This window comes from Rhododendron vialii, chromosome 4a (genome assembly GCF_030253575.1).
Source record: "Rhododendron vialii isolate Sample 1 chromosome 4a, ASM3025357v1".
Taxonomy (NCBI): Eukaryota; Viridiplantae; Streptophyta; class Magnoliopsida; order Ericales; family Ericaceae; genus Rhododendron; species Rhododendron vialii.
This window is the reverse complement of record NC_080560.1, coordinates 15,068,399-15,085,937: the sequence shown is the minus strand read 5'-3', so window position 1 is coordinate 15,085,937 and position 17,539 is coordinate 15,068,399. Positions and strand designations below refer to the sequence as shown.

The 17,539-nt window shown below is 38.0% G+C and overlaps 2 protein-coding genes across 2 annotated transcripts; one reads left to right on the top strand and one right to left on the bottom strand.

The window, feature by feature from the left end:
• The first annotated feature begins 534 nt into the window (after window positions 1-534).
• On the top strand, window positions 535-4,988 carry LOC131322709 (leucine-rich repeat receptor-like tyrosine-protein kinase PXC3). Its single transcript, XM_058354130.1, has 2 exons — window positions 535-3,681; window positions 4,187-4,988. The coding sequence occupies exons 1-2, from the start codon at window positions 1,341-1,343 to the stop codon at window positions 4,510-4,512; spliced, it is 2,667 nt and encodes an 888-aa protein (XP_058210113.1). The 5' UTR covers window positions 535-1,340; the 3' UTR covers window positions 4,513-4,988.
• Window positions 4,989-6,295: 1,307 nt separating this feature from the next.
• On the bottom strand, window positions 6,296-12,271 carry LOC131322716 (uncharacterized). The gene is made up of 3 exons (XM_058354138.1): window positions 12,104-12,271; window positions 6,785-6,885; window positions 6,296-6,704 (listed from the first exon to the last, which is right to left on the bottom strand). The coding sequence occupies exons 2-3, from the start codon at window positions 6,876-6,878 to the stop codon at window positions 6,556-6,558; spliced, it is 243 nt and encodes an 80-aa protein (XP_058210121.1). The 5' UTR covers window positions 6,879-6,885; window positions 12,104-12,271; the 3' UTR covers window positions 6,296-6,555.
• Window positions 12,272-17,539: the final 5,268 nt, after the last annotated feature.

Here is a 17,539-nt window from a genome sequence, read left to right as displayed (position 1 = left end):
CTCTGTTTTGTTCTCAAGAGTAGTTTCCACCTGTTTGAAATAAAATACTCCTTCTATTCGGATTTAATACTCCTATTTGAGAGTTCGTACTATTTTTCAATCGATTATATCTTGTAATTTATAATATTTTGTATAATTTTGAAAACATTGTCTTATATAACTAATTGAGATCTATCAAACAAGATTTATATTGGATATAAAATTATTACCATTTTAAAGATATAACTCATTTTTTATCCGGTTAAAATTGAACAAGAGATTATTAAATCCGGACAAACTGAGTAAAAGTTTTTATTTCTTTTTAGTCCTGGAGTAATGTTTTTTGCTTTCTGACTTTATGAGCAACAACGAAACTAAAATAATCAGTTTTTTTTTAGTTGAATGAAAATAGCTTGAGAGAAGAAAAAAAATACTGGTAATTTGTCTACTTCCATGGGATTCCATAAAAATATTAAAAAATCAAATTATACTGTATAAAAGAACCCAATGGTCCTTTACAGTCGGACTCTACATTGACTCCTAGGCTGTTCATTTCTCGTGACGCTATATGAGAGGACTGGACTTTGTGCAGCACTTCTTCTTCCCTCCATCATCAATACCCATCTCTCTCTCTCTCTCTCTCTCTCTCTCTCTCTAGAGGAGCCTAGGACAGAGAGAAAAACACCTGCCCCGTGAGACCCGTACTAAACGTTGTACAACTCTACTTTCCTCTACTATTTCGTCTTGCAGAAGTTTTCAACCTTCTCCTCCTTCTCTGCAACCCATTTGTGTTGTTTGGTTTTGCAGTGTACTCTTTGATGTCATTGTCAAGATTGGTTTTTTAATTTCTTTCCAACCAATTTTTGATATTGCAGATGAACCCATTTCGTATGATATAATACCATACATTCCCTTTTTAGTTATTTCCTTTGTTCGAAAGTCCTCTTTGATTGAAAGCCGTTTTTTTTCTCAATCTGTGTTTTTTGAGTTTTGATCATAAAGCCTTCTTGATTTTACGCTTCTCACCAGAAATTAATGCTTCCCTGTCCTCTGAATTACTACTTTAATACCAAGATTTCTAAAAATGGGTCATCTTCAAAAAGTGGAAAACTTTGGGTTGCTGAAGAATTATTTGGGCAGGGCTTTTCTGGGTCAGTCCCTTCTAGTGTTGGAGGAATAAACTTTTTAGTAGTATCAATCTCTGGAGAATGAAGTGGGTTTTCATCAGTAGCCCTTGTGTTTAAAGAAAAAATAGAGAGAAGTTGATGTTGGAATCTCTTGATTTAATGCGCTCTTGATTGCTGTTTTGGGGTTTTCAGAGAAACAGAAGGGTTTTTTGTTTCACTGAAGAAATCCCTAAAATGGCATTTCTGCCCTTTTTCTCTCTCTTCCTGTTTGGGATCCTATCAAGCTCTAAACTTGTGTTTGCTCAGCTCCCCGAGGAAGAAACCACATTGGTGGCCATTGGCAAAGAGCTTGGACTAACTTCTTGGGGTCTTAACAGCTCACATTACTGTTCTTGGGAAGGGATTCGGTGTAGCTCCAACGATTCCACGGTTGTAAAGCTGGATCTCTCTCACGGGGGACTTCAAGGTAATTTCACTCTGATCTCTGAGCTCAATGCACTGAAGTGGCTTGACCTTTCATACAATAACTTCCAAGGATCAATCCCACCAGCTCTTGGGAATCTATCTAAGCTTGAGTTTCTTGATTTGTCGTATAATAGATTTGGAAGCTTAATCCCTGCTGATTTGGGGAGGCTCACAAACCTTAGATCATTGAACTTGTCTAATAATTTTCTGGTAGGACAAGTACCTGATGAGCTTGAGGGTCTAGTAAATTTGCAAGATTTTCAAATCTTCACCAATAGATTGAGTGGTTCTATACCCACTTGGGTTGGGAATTTGACCAATTTGAGAGTTTTTACTGCCTATGAAAATGGATTAGTTGGAAGTATTCCTGATAATCTAGGGTCGAATTCCGAAATTCGGTTGTTGAACCTTCATTCGAACAAGCTCGAAGGGACAATACCTGATAGCATTTTCGCTATGGGAAAACTGGAAGTTTTGGTTCTGACTCAGAACCAATTTGCTGGCAATTTTCCCCAATCGGTTGGGAATTGCAAGGCACTTTCGAGCATTAGAATTGGAAACAACAATATCATCGGAAGCATTCCTAGGGAAATTGGAAACGTTAGTGGCCTTACGTACTTTGAAGCTGACAACAACCACCTCTCTGGGGAAATTGTCTCAGATTTTGCTCAGTGCTCTAATCTCACTCTGTTGAATTTGGCCTCAAATGGTTTCACCGGAACAATTCCTGACCTTGGAAACCTTACCAATCTCCAAGAATTGATTGTTTCCGGAAACAGCCTATTTGGGGAGATACCATCATCAGTTCTTGTTTGCAAGAGTCTTAACAAGTTGGATTTGAGCAATAACAGATTCAATGGCACAATCCCAAGGGATATCTGCAACACTACGAGATTGCAATACCTTCTACTAAGTCAGAACTTCATTAGGGGGGAAATTCCTAATGAGATTGGGAATTGTGTGAAATTGCTTCAATTGGAACTGGGTAGTAACTATCTGACTGGAGCTATCCCTCCTGATATTGGTCACATCAAGAATTTGCAGATAGCTTTAAATTTGAGCTCTAACCATCTCCGCGGACTATTGCCTCCTGAGTTAGGAAGACTTGACAAGCTTGTTTCTTTGGATCTCTCCAATAATCAACTCTCTGGGACTATCCCACCTGCATTCAAGGGCATGCTTAGTTTGATAGAGGTCGATTTCTCAAATAATCTGCTCACTGGTCCAATACCAACCTTTGGGCCATTTCAAAAGAGCCCAAATTCAAGCTTTTTGGGGAACAAAGGGCTATGTGGAGATCCATTGAGTTTGTCATGTGGAAACTCTGATACTTCTGGCCGCGAAAATTACCATCATAAGGTTTCTTTCAAGATCATAATGGCTGTTATTGGATCTGGGCTTGCAGTTTTTGTATCTGTGACAATTGTTGTTGTGATTTTCACGATGAGGGAGAGACAAGAAAAGACCGCCAAATGCGTAGAGGTCATCGATGATGGAAGCAATAACCGGCCATCAATAATAGCAGGAAACGTTTTCGTTGAGAATCTGAGACAAGCAATAGATTTCGATGCTGTTGTAAAAGCAACTATGAAGGATTCAAATAAGTTGAGCAGCGGAACTTTCAGCAGTGTCTACAAAGCAGTTATGCCTTCTGGTATGGTTTTATCAGTGAAGAGGTTGAAATCTATGGACCGAACGATAATTCATCACCAGAGTAAGGTCATTAGAGAGCTCGAAAGGCTGGGTAAACTCTGTCACGATAATCTAATGACACCCATTGGGTACGTGATTTACGAAGACGTTGCTCTTTTGTTGCATCACTACTTTTCGAATGGTACATTGTTTGAGTTCCTTCACGATTCTTCAAAGCTCCCAGAGTACAAACCAGATTGGCCTACAAGACTGGGCATTGCGATCGGAGCAGCTGAAGGGTTGGCTTTTCTTCATCAGGTCGCAACTATTCATCTTGATATCTCCTCTGGTAATATACTCTTAGGTGCCAGTTACAAAGCTATGGTTGGTGAGGTTGAGATATCGAAGCTGTTGGACCCGTCCAGAGGCACTGCAAGTATCAGCGCAGTTGCTGGCTCATTTGGGTATATACCCCCAGGTACTACTCTATATCATGCTGACTTATAGTGCCTTGTCAATGTGTTATTTGCTTTCTGCGGGCATCTCCAATCCTTCATTACATTCAATGAATAGGGTTTAGAAATGAGCTCCAAATTTTTCTAATGGAATCAATGAATAACCTAATCCTTCCTCAAATGAAGGACAAACAAACCCTTCATCAAATTTTGCACAGGCCAGCCCTAGTTTACTCCAATCAGATGGAAATGTTGAACAGGAAGGATTGGATATGGTTTTTTTTTTTTTTCTATCAATAATGGTTAATACTTAAAAAGTGCCTTTGGGTTAAGTTGGGCTTCTTAAAGAAAATTTAATGAAAGATTCATCGGGTGCTCCATGTTTGATCAAGCTAAATTTTATTACTAAATTTAAAATAAAAAAAAACAGACGGAAAAGAAAGAGTAAGACTTGGAGATGGCCTAACATTATGCTACCCACATTATTTTTCTTTGCTTATTTTTGTAACTTCTTGATGATTACAACAGAGTATGCATACACAATGCAAGTTACAGCACCAGGAAATGTCTACAGCTACGGCGTCATTTTGCTTGAGATTCTTACAACCAGACTACCGGTTGATGAGGCCTTTGGTGAGGGGATAGATTTGGTGAAGTGGGTTCACAATGCACCGGCAAGAGGGGAAACTCCCGAGCAGATACTCGATTCTAAGCTTAGCACGGTCTCCTTCACCTGGAGAAAGGAAATGCTAGCAGCTCTAAAGGTTGCTCTAATATGCACAGACAGCACCCCAGCCAAACGGCCCAAAATGAAGAAGGTGGTGGAAATGCTTCAAGAAATCACACAGAACTAAAGGAAAAGGATTCAGGTTTTCCTCGATTTTGATCCATGTGATCAAGAATGGAGAATCCAGTGGTCATGAAAGGACATGGAGAGTATGTATGATAAGTTTTTCAGGGATATTCTCCGCTGCTGGTTTTCGTATTAAAGGATTGATGGAAATTGCACCATGTAATATCCCTCATAACCGGAAGTAGAAAAAGGTTGGGATTCTCCGATGAAGATTACTCTGGTGGTGTTGTTTGTAAATTCATTATCAGGCCATCAAATCTCCTGCCGAGTTTATGGTTTCTAAATATGTGTATGGGAAGATACATTGTATGATGGGTAACCATGACTATTTCCAGTTTATTCTATACCTAGTTAAGTTTATGCAAAAAATTCCTGCACTGCCTTATTATTGAATTTCTTGCCTCGCGCTCTGTTGTATCTGGTTTTTCATTCTTGACAATGATATTGGAGCTATTATAGTCGCTGTAGTCCAATAAATTTGGTAATGCCTTTCAGATGCCGCGGCTTGGTGCAATGGCGCGCAAGTGCTTCCTACACAGCGGCATTTGTTCGAGTCACGAGCATGGGCATCCTCCGAAAATGGTACGTACCTCTGTGCACATGCAATTTCAGTGGATTGCACACTAAAATTGTATGAGAACAGAGGTACATACGGTTCTCAATACAAGTGACCTGATCTCGGAAGTCTAGCCAATTTCACTCCTATCTACTCATCATTTTCAATGTCAAAGAAAAAAACGGAGGCTCTAGAATAGTTTAACAGCTGAATGATCGTTTCCATTGTTGCATGTGCAAACAAAATGTTTATCCATTTTCGTTATTTGTGCCGTTCTTTAAATGCTTATATCTTCAATCTATAATACTTTTCATAATTTGAAAACTTTGTATTATAGACCTAATCGAGAACTATCAAATAAAATTCATATTGCATATCTTTGGAGATTTATATTGGAAAATATAAACGATTGGAAACTGAAACGAACATCAAAAAAATACAAACAAAATGGGATAGAAAGAGTAAAAGATATTTATTGAAAAAAAATTATTTGGCTTAGTTTAACTAGTTTACATGTCAAATTGAAATTTTCATGAGCCTATACGAGTTGGGCTCTCTCTCTCTCTCTGTTTCAAACAAGGGTCCAGACAACGGTATAAAAGGCCCAAACCAAACACACTCTTGAAGAAAATGAAGAAGACGGGTATAAAAGGCCCAAGCCGAACACACTCTTAAAGAAAATAAAGAAGAAAATAACAAAAAGTAAAATGCAATAATATAACTCCTACAAAAATTTTATAGTGAATATTTTTTATTGCTCACCCCAAATTGATGTCGCCCGTTTGTCTTTGCACAAAGGATGCGGCCAAAGGCCATGTAGTTGCGCCGGGGAATCATGCCGGCCGGTGAAGAGTAAATTGGTGGGGAAAGATCGGAATACGAGAAAGAGAGATTACTGCCCTTGTTTTGTTAAACACCATCTCGAACCTTTAATAGTCTTTTCCCAGCTTTTACTTCTCTATTGTTTCTGCTTGAATCGCTCAGTTGAGAATTAATGACCTTGAAAGAATCTCAGGAGATTGAGAGACCTCTCTCATTTGGTCCAACGCTTCGGATAGGAAAGCACCAAAACCAAAAACTCTTTGAGGGACTAACTCAGTTGATCAAAATCCTTGTTTCTCACTACAAGGTCAAGCATACGAGTCCATAGACAAGATTCCCCCTTCCCAGGTTACCGTCTCCATTGCTCACCACAAAACAAGAAAACTAGAAATAAACACACCAAACATGCATACGAACAACAAAGCAGCATGGTTTGATCACCTCACCACCATTCCATTTATTCAGATAAAATTTGCAGTATGTCAAGAAAAACCTATCCCCAAACCAGTAGGAAAATGAAAGAGCACAAAGGCCATAACAAACCAATTTAAGAGTAGCACCGATCTAAAAAGCTATAATTGTTTGGACCTTGAGAAATTCCTCTCAAGGAAGAATAGCATGCCAATAAGGGAAACCTGGTGAAGGATCACAGGTAGTAGTGGAGCTTCAAGAATCAACGCTGGACTTGACGATGAAATTCTGACGACTGATGGGGTTCATCACCACCGGGGGACCTGCAGTCCGAGGCCATGCCTGGAACTTCTTATCAGTCGCTTCCCACCATTCTTTGTTAGAAACAGTCCCAGGAGTAGTGCCTGTTCAAAAGCCAGCGAAATATTAAACTGCAGCAACACAAAGGGAAGAACGTATAGTGAGAGAGAAACATAAACCTTACCTCCAAATATCTTCTTGTCGGCAATAAAATGGTCGGCCACATATGCAACAACACAAGTTCCCAATAGAGAGCCTATTATGTACTTGCCTGACATATTTGGCCTGCAACAGCCAAGAAAATTACCATGTTACAGAACAAAGCGATAACCGAAATAAAAGTCACCCCAGCATGGCTCAGCCGTTTAAAAGTGGAAAGTAACTGCGTCCAAGCTACAGAAGAAGAGCAAAATTCAAAGAAACTATGGGTATTCTGAATCAAGCCAACAAATAAGACAGAAATTAGACGTATAAAATATGTTAATAAAGCAATGGGACCATCGTAGTATTTTCCTCCTAGTCTAAGTAGTGTGGACACTACACACAACACGACTCAATGGGCGGTAGTACGGGATTCATAGCAGGCGATAAAATCACACCTCTTTGATTGAGTATGCTACCAATTCATTTTGATCCTTATAGAGTCTGTGCTTCGACCTGTTATTCTACTAGTGTGTGCTTATGGAGGAACACACATGCAAGAAGGAAGTTTGAGCTTGAGGCAAATGGCTACAAGATCGTCCCCTTGAAAATGCCCTTTATATGAACATGATTCTCAATCAAATCAAAATGTATTCTATCTATACTTTATGACAACTACTACTACTTGTGGGGTCGAAGCTAGTTTTTCTATCTTGCAGGTATCATCCTTGCCAAACCCAATGCCTAGCCCATAATTTCATAATTGGTGAAAGAGGAAAACACGCCGACATGAAGATTTTCAAAAGAAAAAAAATACGCACGTCAATTAAAGAATAGGGCAACAGATCAATAGGATGAGGGAGTGTTTGACAAGTGTCGTGTTGTGACATCTCGGACACCACACACCACTTTCTCAAAGTTTCAGTGTTTCGAAGCTTCCAGTCCAGTTGCATTCAACTTTCACTTGCATACAGTTTTAAGGGTGCAGTCTTTCGAATATGGCAGCTATAACAGGGAAAGGAGCAAATGCTTAGGCCCAGCCTGAAGCCTAGGTAAGATTGCAAAAGGAAACAACCATGGCTTTTTCCTTGTTGAAAGAATAACCAAGCTGATAACACCAAATTTTAGAGAAAAAAAACTTGCTTAATAAATGAAGACATTGGTTTATACTGGTAAAGTCATGAGAAATATTTTGTGAATAACGGATATTGTCCTACTCCTTACAGGCAACATAGTAGGCTAACAACTCATTGACGGTGCTCATAAATACAATCAAACCTGTAACCAAACTATATGATCAGAAAATTGGAAACAACTTAGAAAATGAAAAATGCACGAACAAACAGAAAGGAGACATTGACTCTGACTAGCGAATTAAAGGTTAAAGTGATTGGACCAACAATTGGTGAATCAATTTCCACATATAAATCAGACACCAATAACATGATTGGGAACCATGCGGACCAGGTGCTCCACACTCGGTGCACATCAGTACCCCATTAGCATGCAGTCCAATACCTCAAACATGCGACAGGACTGGAGACACATTCCTTACTAATCCCAACATACTTCCTATTCCCTCCAAATAACACACAGGCCACATCATGCCCAAAGTAAATGGCAAAAATCAAAGGTGAAACAGTAAGAACTAAACATATTCAGAAGGCATATACTGATCTTCATGTCCTGAATTTCTCATCCAGCTGATGTTGCAGCACTATGACTGTTAGTATTTCTAATTACTTGTTAAAATATCTTTTTGTGCACATTAAATTGCATGCCACGTATAAAAAAAAAGATCTTACATGGTTGATATATGATACACTACAGCAATTACAAAACAAGTACTAACCAAATACTACATGCAAATATCCTTTTTTACTAGTGACTTTGCATATCTTTAAAATTAAGAGAAAGCATTTACATGTTCTATAATTTCCAGCCTCCAAAGAAGACTTCAATATTTTTCTTCCCAATATCCACAGAAAGAGAACTGCTACTGTTGATAACTTTAGAAAGTTAATAAAACAATAGCAACACAGCCACAAAAATGAACTTTGAAGAAAGGATACCCAGTTTAAGACAATGAACTCCACACACACACACACACACACACACACACACACACAAAAAGATCCATAACTAACATGTCAAAAAACAGTATTGCAAAAGCGTTGCATTTAGAGGAATTCATCAAGCAAACAAAATAGTCATTAGTCATTAAAATTGCATCACAACGAATTTTGCAATCACAAAGAGGATTAACAACTAAAATATTCATCAAATCACAGAGCACATAGAGTGATTTACAACCACCAGCAACTGTCAAGGCCTACTATGGGGCATATCTTCCAAGGGAGAAAAAATCAAGGAACTGCACAATCCACTCAATCAGGCGGCAGACTTCATAGACAGAAGGTCAGGTTGTATTGAGAAATAAAAAGATTATGTTACTCAAGAATTGTTGCACCAAAATGAGAGCTTAGCCTTAATCTTAATGAATGGGAGGCCCAAGGTCAAATCCCAGCAAGCAGTTTTAACCTTCGTGTGCAAACAACATGCGTATTACATCATCTCAAAACTCCAAGGTATCCCACTTAATTTGCAATTCAGGTATTGAACTCTCTCTTAGATTCACGCTTCTATGCAAAGTCAAACAATCAAGAGTCTTTGAATTCATGGGCCTTCAAGGTCAGCCCATACTTTGGTCACTATCTACGAATTTTCACCACCAAGGCAAGTTTACACAGAACCCATCTGCCCTATCCTAGACAGCACCCAAACCTATGGAGCACGTACATGTGTACAGAGTCTACAGACACACATGCATCACTACGGCTAGGTCTAAAAATGTAGGATTTATGCAGGGATACATCTCGGAACAAATATGTTCTTAAGTTGGGGTAGTGGATGACAAGAGTCACAAACCAAACCCCGAAATCAGTTAAATGGCTTGGTTGATCAAGAAACCAACCTATAAACATAGTTGAATGCCAAGAGTAAGGTACACATCCATGGCTTGTGCGGAGACATCAAAGATTCTACAAACACTGCCCGAACGAGTGTATGACTATTCTGACATACTAATTTTACGCAATCTGAATAGTCAACCTATAAACATAGTTGAATGCCAAGAGTAAGGTACACATCCATGGCTTGTGCGGAGACATTGAAGATTCTACAAACACTCCTGGAACGAGTGTATGACTATTCTAACATACTAATTTTACCCTCTCTCTCTCGCGCGCGTTTTCAGCTAGGGCTTTCCCTTCCCCCATTGTGCCAGCACCGTCGTTGCCGTAATCACTTTCCTTATTCTCCACAGAACCCAAACCTATGCAAAGTAGGATTTCAGGTACGGCTGGGTTATCCATAGAAATTACAAAATATTTTTTTTTTATGATTGGAGTGCTACGGTAAAACATCACACTTAGAAAACAAAAACAAAAATTAGCTAAATGGCATAGTTGATTAGGAAGCCAACCTAAAACTCACAGTTTGATATCAGCATATTAATGTAAGGTGAAAGTACATAAACACCCCCTCAACTATTCTCTGTTACCCAAGTGACACCCTTCCGTCTCAAAACTGTTTGTGATGAACCCCTCATCCATAAATCAGACAAAAATACCCTTGTTGCATTACATACATACACCCCCTCTAACCCCTTCTCTTTCTCCCCTCTACAAACAGCCTCCAATCGAAACTCAAAACAAGCAAACAGATCTAAAACTTTGGTTCATATATATATAGGGGCCGGTTCCACCCACACAATTTTTGACACTCCATCTCAATCATTAAAATCAATGGTTGGATTAAAACTTAAAAGGATTGTACTCACCTCCCCCCTCTCAATCATAGGTAATCTCTCCCTTTCCATCTAAGCTATTCTTTCTCTATACCCTCACCGACTAAACACTGGTTTCGTCCCACTCCGGCGACCTTTTCTTTCTCCTCCAACACTTTCTCTCTCTCTCTCTCTCTCTCTCTCTCTCTCTCTCTCTCTCTCTCTCACTTTAAAGAACCCAAACAAGTTACAAAAAAGGAGATGGGAAAAGCAACGTAGCAGCTGCCACCACCATTCTCCTACACTTCTCTTCTCCCACACCTCTCTCATTTCCCTCTTCTTCCCTTCTCATTTCTTCTCAACAAAAGAACCACCGTGGCACCTGCCGCCATCACGCCATAGTTTTCACGCTATTTTTGGTGGAATCTGATCTTTTATGGATGAAATAAGTGAAGATGCAATTTTAGTGATTATATACAGAAGGTTCTCTTTAAAATGATTGATGTAAGAAAAAAAGAAATTGTATAAAACGAAAAAAAAAAAAGATTAGAACAACGACTGATAGAATAAGGGTATAATATAAATGTTAGTGGGTCTCCGTGGAACAAAGTGATAGTTGATGGGGTGTTTATGTACTTTTGCTTTATAAAAAAAAAGGGGTATCTTAGACATTTCCTCCATCCCATTAACAGAGTTAGCATTTTTTTCGTTTCCAGTAGTTGAGGGGGTCCGTATGGGCGATTTTAAATGTGAGGGGGTCTCCGTGGAAAAAAGTGATAGTTGAGGGGATGTTTATGTACTTTTGCCTTAATGTAATGGGCAGTGAAAAAGGCTGGTTGGTAGTTCAACTGAATTGCTTGAGCTTAGGATAGGAGAAGCATTCCAGAATAGGTTTCCTTCCAAGATGATTTTCAAAGGTGAGTTTACCCTAGAATTTATATCATTTCATATCAAAACCAGCCACCGCTTCACAATTCGAGCACGGAAGGGGTGACCTATATATGGCTTGATTAAAATACAGAAGGTATTGAATACTGATAGGTGAGTGGAAAAAAGAGAAAGGACTATCATCCGGTCAGTATCACCAGAGTGAGCCGCCCTTAATATCGCTTGCAGAGCATGGTGTTACCTTACAAATCCTAATGTCTCAAATCGGGCGCACTTGGCTTCGAGTATATAAGCTCTAGGACGCCCTATCCTCACAAGCGGATTTCCAAGGGTGAGTTCTACCCAGGGGTTTGTATCAACTTGTAAAATTTACGTCCGTCATCCGTCACGAAAACATTAACACGCTACTAAATTGGGACGACCAATTATGGAATCAAACCCTAAATCCGGAAACATCAATCAACGCAACCAACGTAGATAAAAAATTCAAAATTCCAACAACAACCAGGTAAAATTGATACGATTCTGCAGAAAATGGATCGACAGAAATGAATCGAACACATGAAACCCTATAACTCGCGGAAATCGACTACGAAAATGGTGAGATTCGAAACTGAAATACAGATTCATAGATAGAGAGAGAGAGAGAGAGAGAGAGAGAGAGAGAGAGAGAGAGAGAGAACTTACAGCGATGGAATATCGGAGCAGATTGATCGACTGTTTCAGCGATTGGAAGTAATGGAACTGACGGAGGATTTGTTTTGGAGCTATCCAAGACGCTTTCCTATTTCCTATATGCTGCGATATTGGGCCGTGTTTGGTTGCTTAGACAGATTACGGGGGTGTTTGGCAGACAACTTAGCCTCTGTTTGGAACTTAGGAAATGGAAAGAAAAATTAAATTAAATTAAAAAAATTTTCCTTTCATTGTTTGGTTGGAAGAAAAAAAAATTTTTAAGTTCAGTGAATATTAAATTTTCCCTCCTATTTTCCTCTCATATTCCTTCCTTTTTCTTTTCCTTTCCTTTCTTTTCTTTTCTATAGGTTCCAAACAAAGTCTAGTAGGGTTTTTTTTTTTTTTGATAACATTTCATTTTTACCTTTTTTACTTTTGGCTGTTTGGGAAACTTCAGGCAAAACACATTTCATGAAATTTTTTGTTTTTGATGTTAGAGAAAAAAGGCAAAAGTACGAAACGAGGAGTTTTTTGAGTTCTCACTTACTCCTTCCGTTCCTTATTTAGAGTCTAGTATTTTATTTTGGGTTATTTCTCAATAAGTGTCTATTTTGTAAAATTAGTGGGTAAAAATTGGTGCATTATCTATTTTGTTCCTAAAAGTAGATTCCATTTTAAAAAAATAGTGAGTAAAAGTGAAGGAAAAAATTGATATAAAAGGTATAATGATGATATCTTTATAATAAGTTGGAGTTACGAAGCAGGACACTTAAAAAGGGACGGAGAGAGTACCACTTTTCCCATTTTGGTTAGCAAAAATATCCATATAAAATATTCTACAAATATCTCCCAAATATTTCTCATGTTGTAAAATGTATTTTGCACATATCTTCTAAATACTTTTTTTGAATTCACTGAGGGGGTGTTCCAACTTCAAAAAAAGAAGGTTTTGGAAAAAAGAAGGTAATTTCAAGCCCAAAAATTATATATTTATGCAAATAATTTTCTTACCAATATAGATCTTGTTTGATAGATTTCATTGAGATCTTTTATACGGTGCAAGAAAAATCAAAAAATTATTTTTCATTTTCATTATATTTGAGTTTGAAAATTGAAGAAAAAGAACTTTTTCAAAAAGAAGTTTTTCAAAAAGAAGGCTAGTTGGAACACCACCTGATACATTCCGACTATAATTCAGAAAATCAAAAATGCAAAAAGTAAAAAAAAAATGGGGCACCCAAACACCCCCTGTACGATATTGGAATTAGATAACCGGATTCCACGTGGGATTTAATTATTGGGTAATTAATCTAGGATGTGGGACCTTTTCTTCGTATTGCCATTTCAAAAAACAGAAAAAACTACCAAAGAAAAATGATACTGTAATACCAAAAGAAAAAACTTTAGGGTATGTTTGGTTGGAATGAAATAGTCATTCCAATGACTTAACTTATTCTAATGTTTGGTTCACCATTGAATAATGGAATGATAATTCCAAATAGAATCACTGTTCACCTTAGTAAAGGAATTGTCATTTTATCCAAAAAAACTAAGGAATTATTATTCAATTTCTTTGTCACACCAAAATTACTAGTGCCACTTCAACATTCACTATTGCCACACCAAAAATTACTATTGCCACCCCAAAAAATGCTATTGCCACTCCAAAAATTGTTATTGTCACACTATTCTATTGGAGATGACAATGACTATTCCTAAACACAACCAAACATGAGAATGCAAATAATTATTCGATTCTCAATTACTTCAATTCTATTCCATTTTTAATTTCATTCATATTCATATTTCATTCCATCCAACCAAACACACCGTTAATGTTATGTCAAATTCTGGGTGTAAGTACTCTGCACTCGGTACAAATCTTTTATGCACTACTAGTTTTGGTATTAACATAAATAGTTATTGTTCGGATTTAGTTCGATTTCTGTAACAACCTGAAAATTTTATTAATAATAATATTATTTAATTAGTGTTATTAATAATGAAATTAATTCTTTTCCTTAATAAGATAAATACAAATAAGAATTATCCTATTATAATTATCTTATTTTAATTATTTTCAATTATATGCATGCATGCATACAAATTCCTTCCATCTCTCCATCTCCATCTCCTACTCAGTCTCTACTTCCTCTCCCTAATCATATCTCCACCCTTATTTTCGTCCATCTCAAAGCCCTAGAGTTAGAGTCCTTATTAAACTCAATTTTATCAACTTCTTTAAAATTTTCCTATATATACCTCATTAATCCAACCCTAGGTCATACCACAATATTTTCCACGCCCCACCAGTCCAGAAAGGAGAAAAAAATCGGAGAGAACAAAACTCCAATCCATGGAGTTCTAGAGAGAGAAAGAAAGAGAGAGAAAAGTGGGTTTGCATTCCAAAATCAATCGAAACCCAATCCGATCATTCCAATCTATTCCTACAACTCCTAGCATCACCAAACGTCCACCAATTTGATCCTAAGGTTCCCCGATCGAAGAAACCGAAGTCGTCTTCCCCAAAATTCCAAGTTTCGTTTTAAAATCAATTCGGCCCGAACCAAGGTATTATAATCCATTCCAACCTCTCCTCTAAGTATATTTAGTGTTTTTAAACTTAACCCTATGCCCCTTATGGTCCCATGCATCGAAAACCGTGAGAAAAACGAAAAAAACCAAAACTGTCCCGAACCTTGCGGCCGCAACCTGCGGGCCGCAAGAACCAGAGCCAATGTTGCGGTGAAGGCCCCACCGCAAGGTTGACTGGTCCAACCTTGCGGTATGTACTGTTTTGGTTCGAAAGTGTTTTGCGACCTCCCGAACACCATTTTTGACCCCCAAACTATTTTTCCTAGAATTTTTACACCTCAAAGATCATACCTTGTTAATTTCATAATTTATTTATTTATTTAGATATTTATTAATTATTTATTCGTTATCTTTCAAGATTTTATAAACGAAAAATATTTGTGACTTTCCAAACAATATTTTTAACGCCCAAACTATTTTTCCTAGATTCCTCACACCTCAAAGATGTTATCTTGTTAATTTCATACTTTTTTATTTAATTTTCTATTTATTAATATTTTTACAATGTTTCCAAATAAAATTACCTTACGACCATATAAACCCTATTATAAATTCCCGAGTAATTTTATTTGGACTTTTTACCTTCCAAGATGAAACGTTGTTAACCTCGACCTATCTTATTTATTAAATAATTTATTATCCATTTATTTTACTTTCGACAACTTTTATTAATCTTTTTATTTAAAATAATTTCGCGGCCCTCCGAACCCAACTTTTGACACTCAACTGGTTGCATAAGACCTCTCGGACTCTTAATCAGGTCACGTTAATTATTTTAATATTTTTACCTAATTAATGCATTAAATTAGTTTTTAATTAATCTAATTACTTAGAAATAATTAATGAGAGCCTAGAAAATATTTTATTATTATTATTTTTTATAAAAATTCCACTTCATTATTGACATTGTACCGTACAAGAATAAGGGCAATGGCACATTCCTAAAAAGTTGTGTGATTGCATTGCTCGTTAATTGTTTTAATTATTATTTGATTTAATTGTATATTGTACCGACACTTGATTTGAATGTTAGAATGAACTCTAAAGACATGGGGTGGTATGCGAATAGAGTTCATTTAGACGATACTAGGTAATGGATGAATTGAAAAGTTTTGTTTTCTTTAGAATGCCTGCAGGCGGGATTTTGAGATGTGATGAGTTGGATGTGATGGTTTGAAATTGGCAAAGTAAGCCCAGTGTTGATTGATGAATTGAAACTGGCGGGTGTCCAGTGATGAATTGAGACTGGCAAAGTAAGCCCAGTGATGATTCTGATGATTGTGAAGTGATGCATAAGTTAGGCGAACTCTAGTTATGATTCGGGCATGATAAGATTCCTTTTGTTGTAATGAGAGGGATACACGCTAGGTTCATAACTGAGGTGCAATCTGCGACAACAAAAAAAAGTGATCTCATGGGACATGGCATAGCTAGCGGTTGGGGAGGAAAGATCCCGCGGAGGAGATCTTAGATTACACGTCAAGTTAATGGATAAACTAGTTTATGTGAAACAAACTCTGTCTTACTTTTTCGCACTACTATTATCCTGCTGCTTGCTAACTGTAAAGTAAGAGGGGTAGTTGGGTTGGATTATACTACAGGGTGAACTCTTTCACTCAGGTACGGATTGCCTGGCTTCCATGCCAGATTTTGCAGAAAATCAAGAAGAGACACAAAATCCCGAAGGCGATCAGTTTTATGCGGAAGAGAACCTAGAGGTCGGAGCCGAGCCAGAATACGCTTGGGATTCGTATCAAACTTAGAAGATGGCTCTGTTATTTTGTTTAGTTTATTATCACAAAGACTATTTTCAGTATTTCTACAATAATTTGTAATGGACGAAACTTTAGGGTGAATTATCCGTTTTGGATTTTGAATTTTAATTTAATAAATTTTTAGAAATCAATATTTAAATGCCTCCGATTTTATTTTCGAAAATCGGGGCGTTACAACTTGGTATCAGAGCTTTAGGTTCAAACCATCGGACTTTGGTAGTTTGGGTAGATCACATCAGATTGAGTATTTCACTACAAGTTTAAAATGACATTGTTTGAAATATACTGAAACCTAACGATAAATATATTTTTCTTGCTTTTATAGATGGACCCCACGTTTGCAGACCAACTAGCCGATGAATGGAGCAGATTGCAGAACTTCTTGGAAAACACCGTAGGATCCGACTTCTCTTTCCGAGACCCTTACGTACCTACCGAGTTCTCAATTATGTATGCTCAGTATCAGCAGCTGATGGCGAATTCGCCAAACCAGAGGGAAGTATACACGGCTCAGCATCCAAGCCCATGGAGAAGGGCTAACCTCGAGAAGGAAATCCGTGACATTCTAGAAAGCATACCGGGCTTTGATATCAGGAGCGAACCCTATTACTCACATTATAGAGATGTGGATAACCAGCCTCCAATTCCCACCCCAGACCGGAACCATAACTCTCCCAACATTCAGGAGGAGGATGAGATGGCCCAGCTAACTGCGGAAGTAGAAAACCTAAGGGCATTCATGACAGCCACTCCAGATTTTCTAATGGGAGATGATTATTTGGCAGGAATGTTCCCTACCCTCTATCGGAAGAGACAGGCTCACCGAAGGATTTTAGCTCTCGCCGACGCCGCCACCCGCTCCACCGTTGAAGACCATGAGATATGAGGCATACTAACCTACATCCTTGGAGTACAAGTGGGACCGCGAGAGAATCTTGAAGAACCCCCTGAGGAAGAGGGAGATCCTGAAGAACCCCCTGAACAAGAAGAGGATCCCGAAGAACCCCCCGAGGAGGAAGAAGACCCAGAAGAGCCTCCATTTCCAGGATCAGACCACGACTACCGTTTGGGCCCCTGG

Bases quoted from the DNA above. Each gene is read 5' to 3' on its own strand.
- LOC131322716 (XM_058354138.1), bottom strand. From the start codon at position 6,878: ATGTCAGGCAAGTACATAATAGGCTCTCTATTGGGAACTTGTGTTGTT. The intron at 6,705-6,784 runs GTAAGGTTTATG...GCTTTTGAACAG, and splicing joins CGACAAGAAGATATTTGGAG to GCACTACTCCTGGGACTGTT.
- LOC131322709 (XM_058354130.1), top strand. From the start codon at position 1,341: ATGGCATTTCTGCCCTTTTTCTCTCTCTTCCTGTTTGGGATCCTATCA. The intron at 3,682-4,186 runs GTACTACTCTAT...TGATTACAACAG, and splicing joins ATTTGGGTATATACCCCCAG to AGTATGCATACACAATGCAA.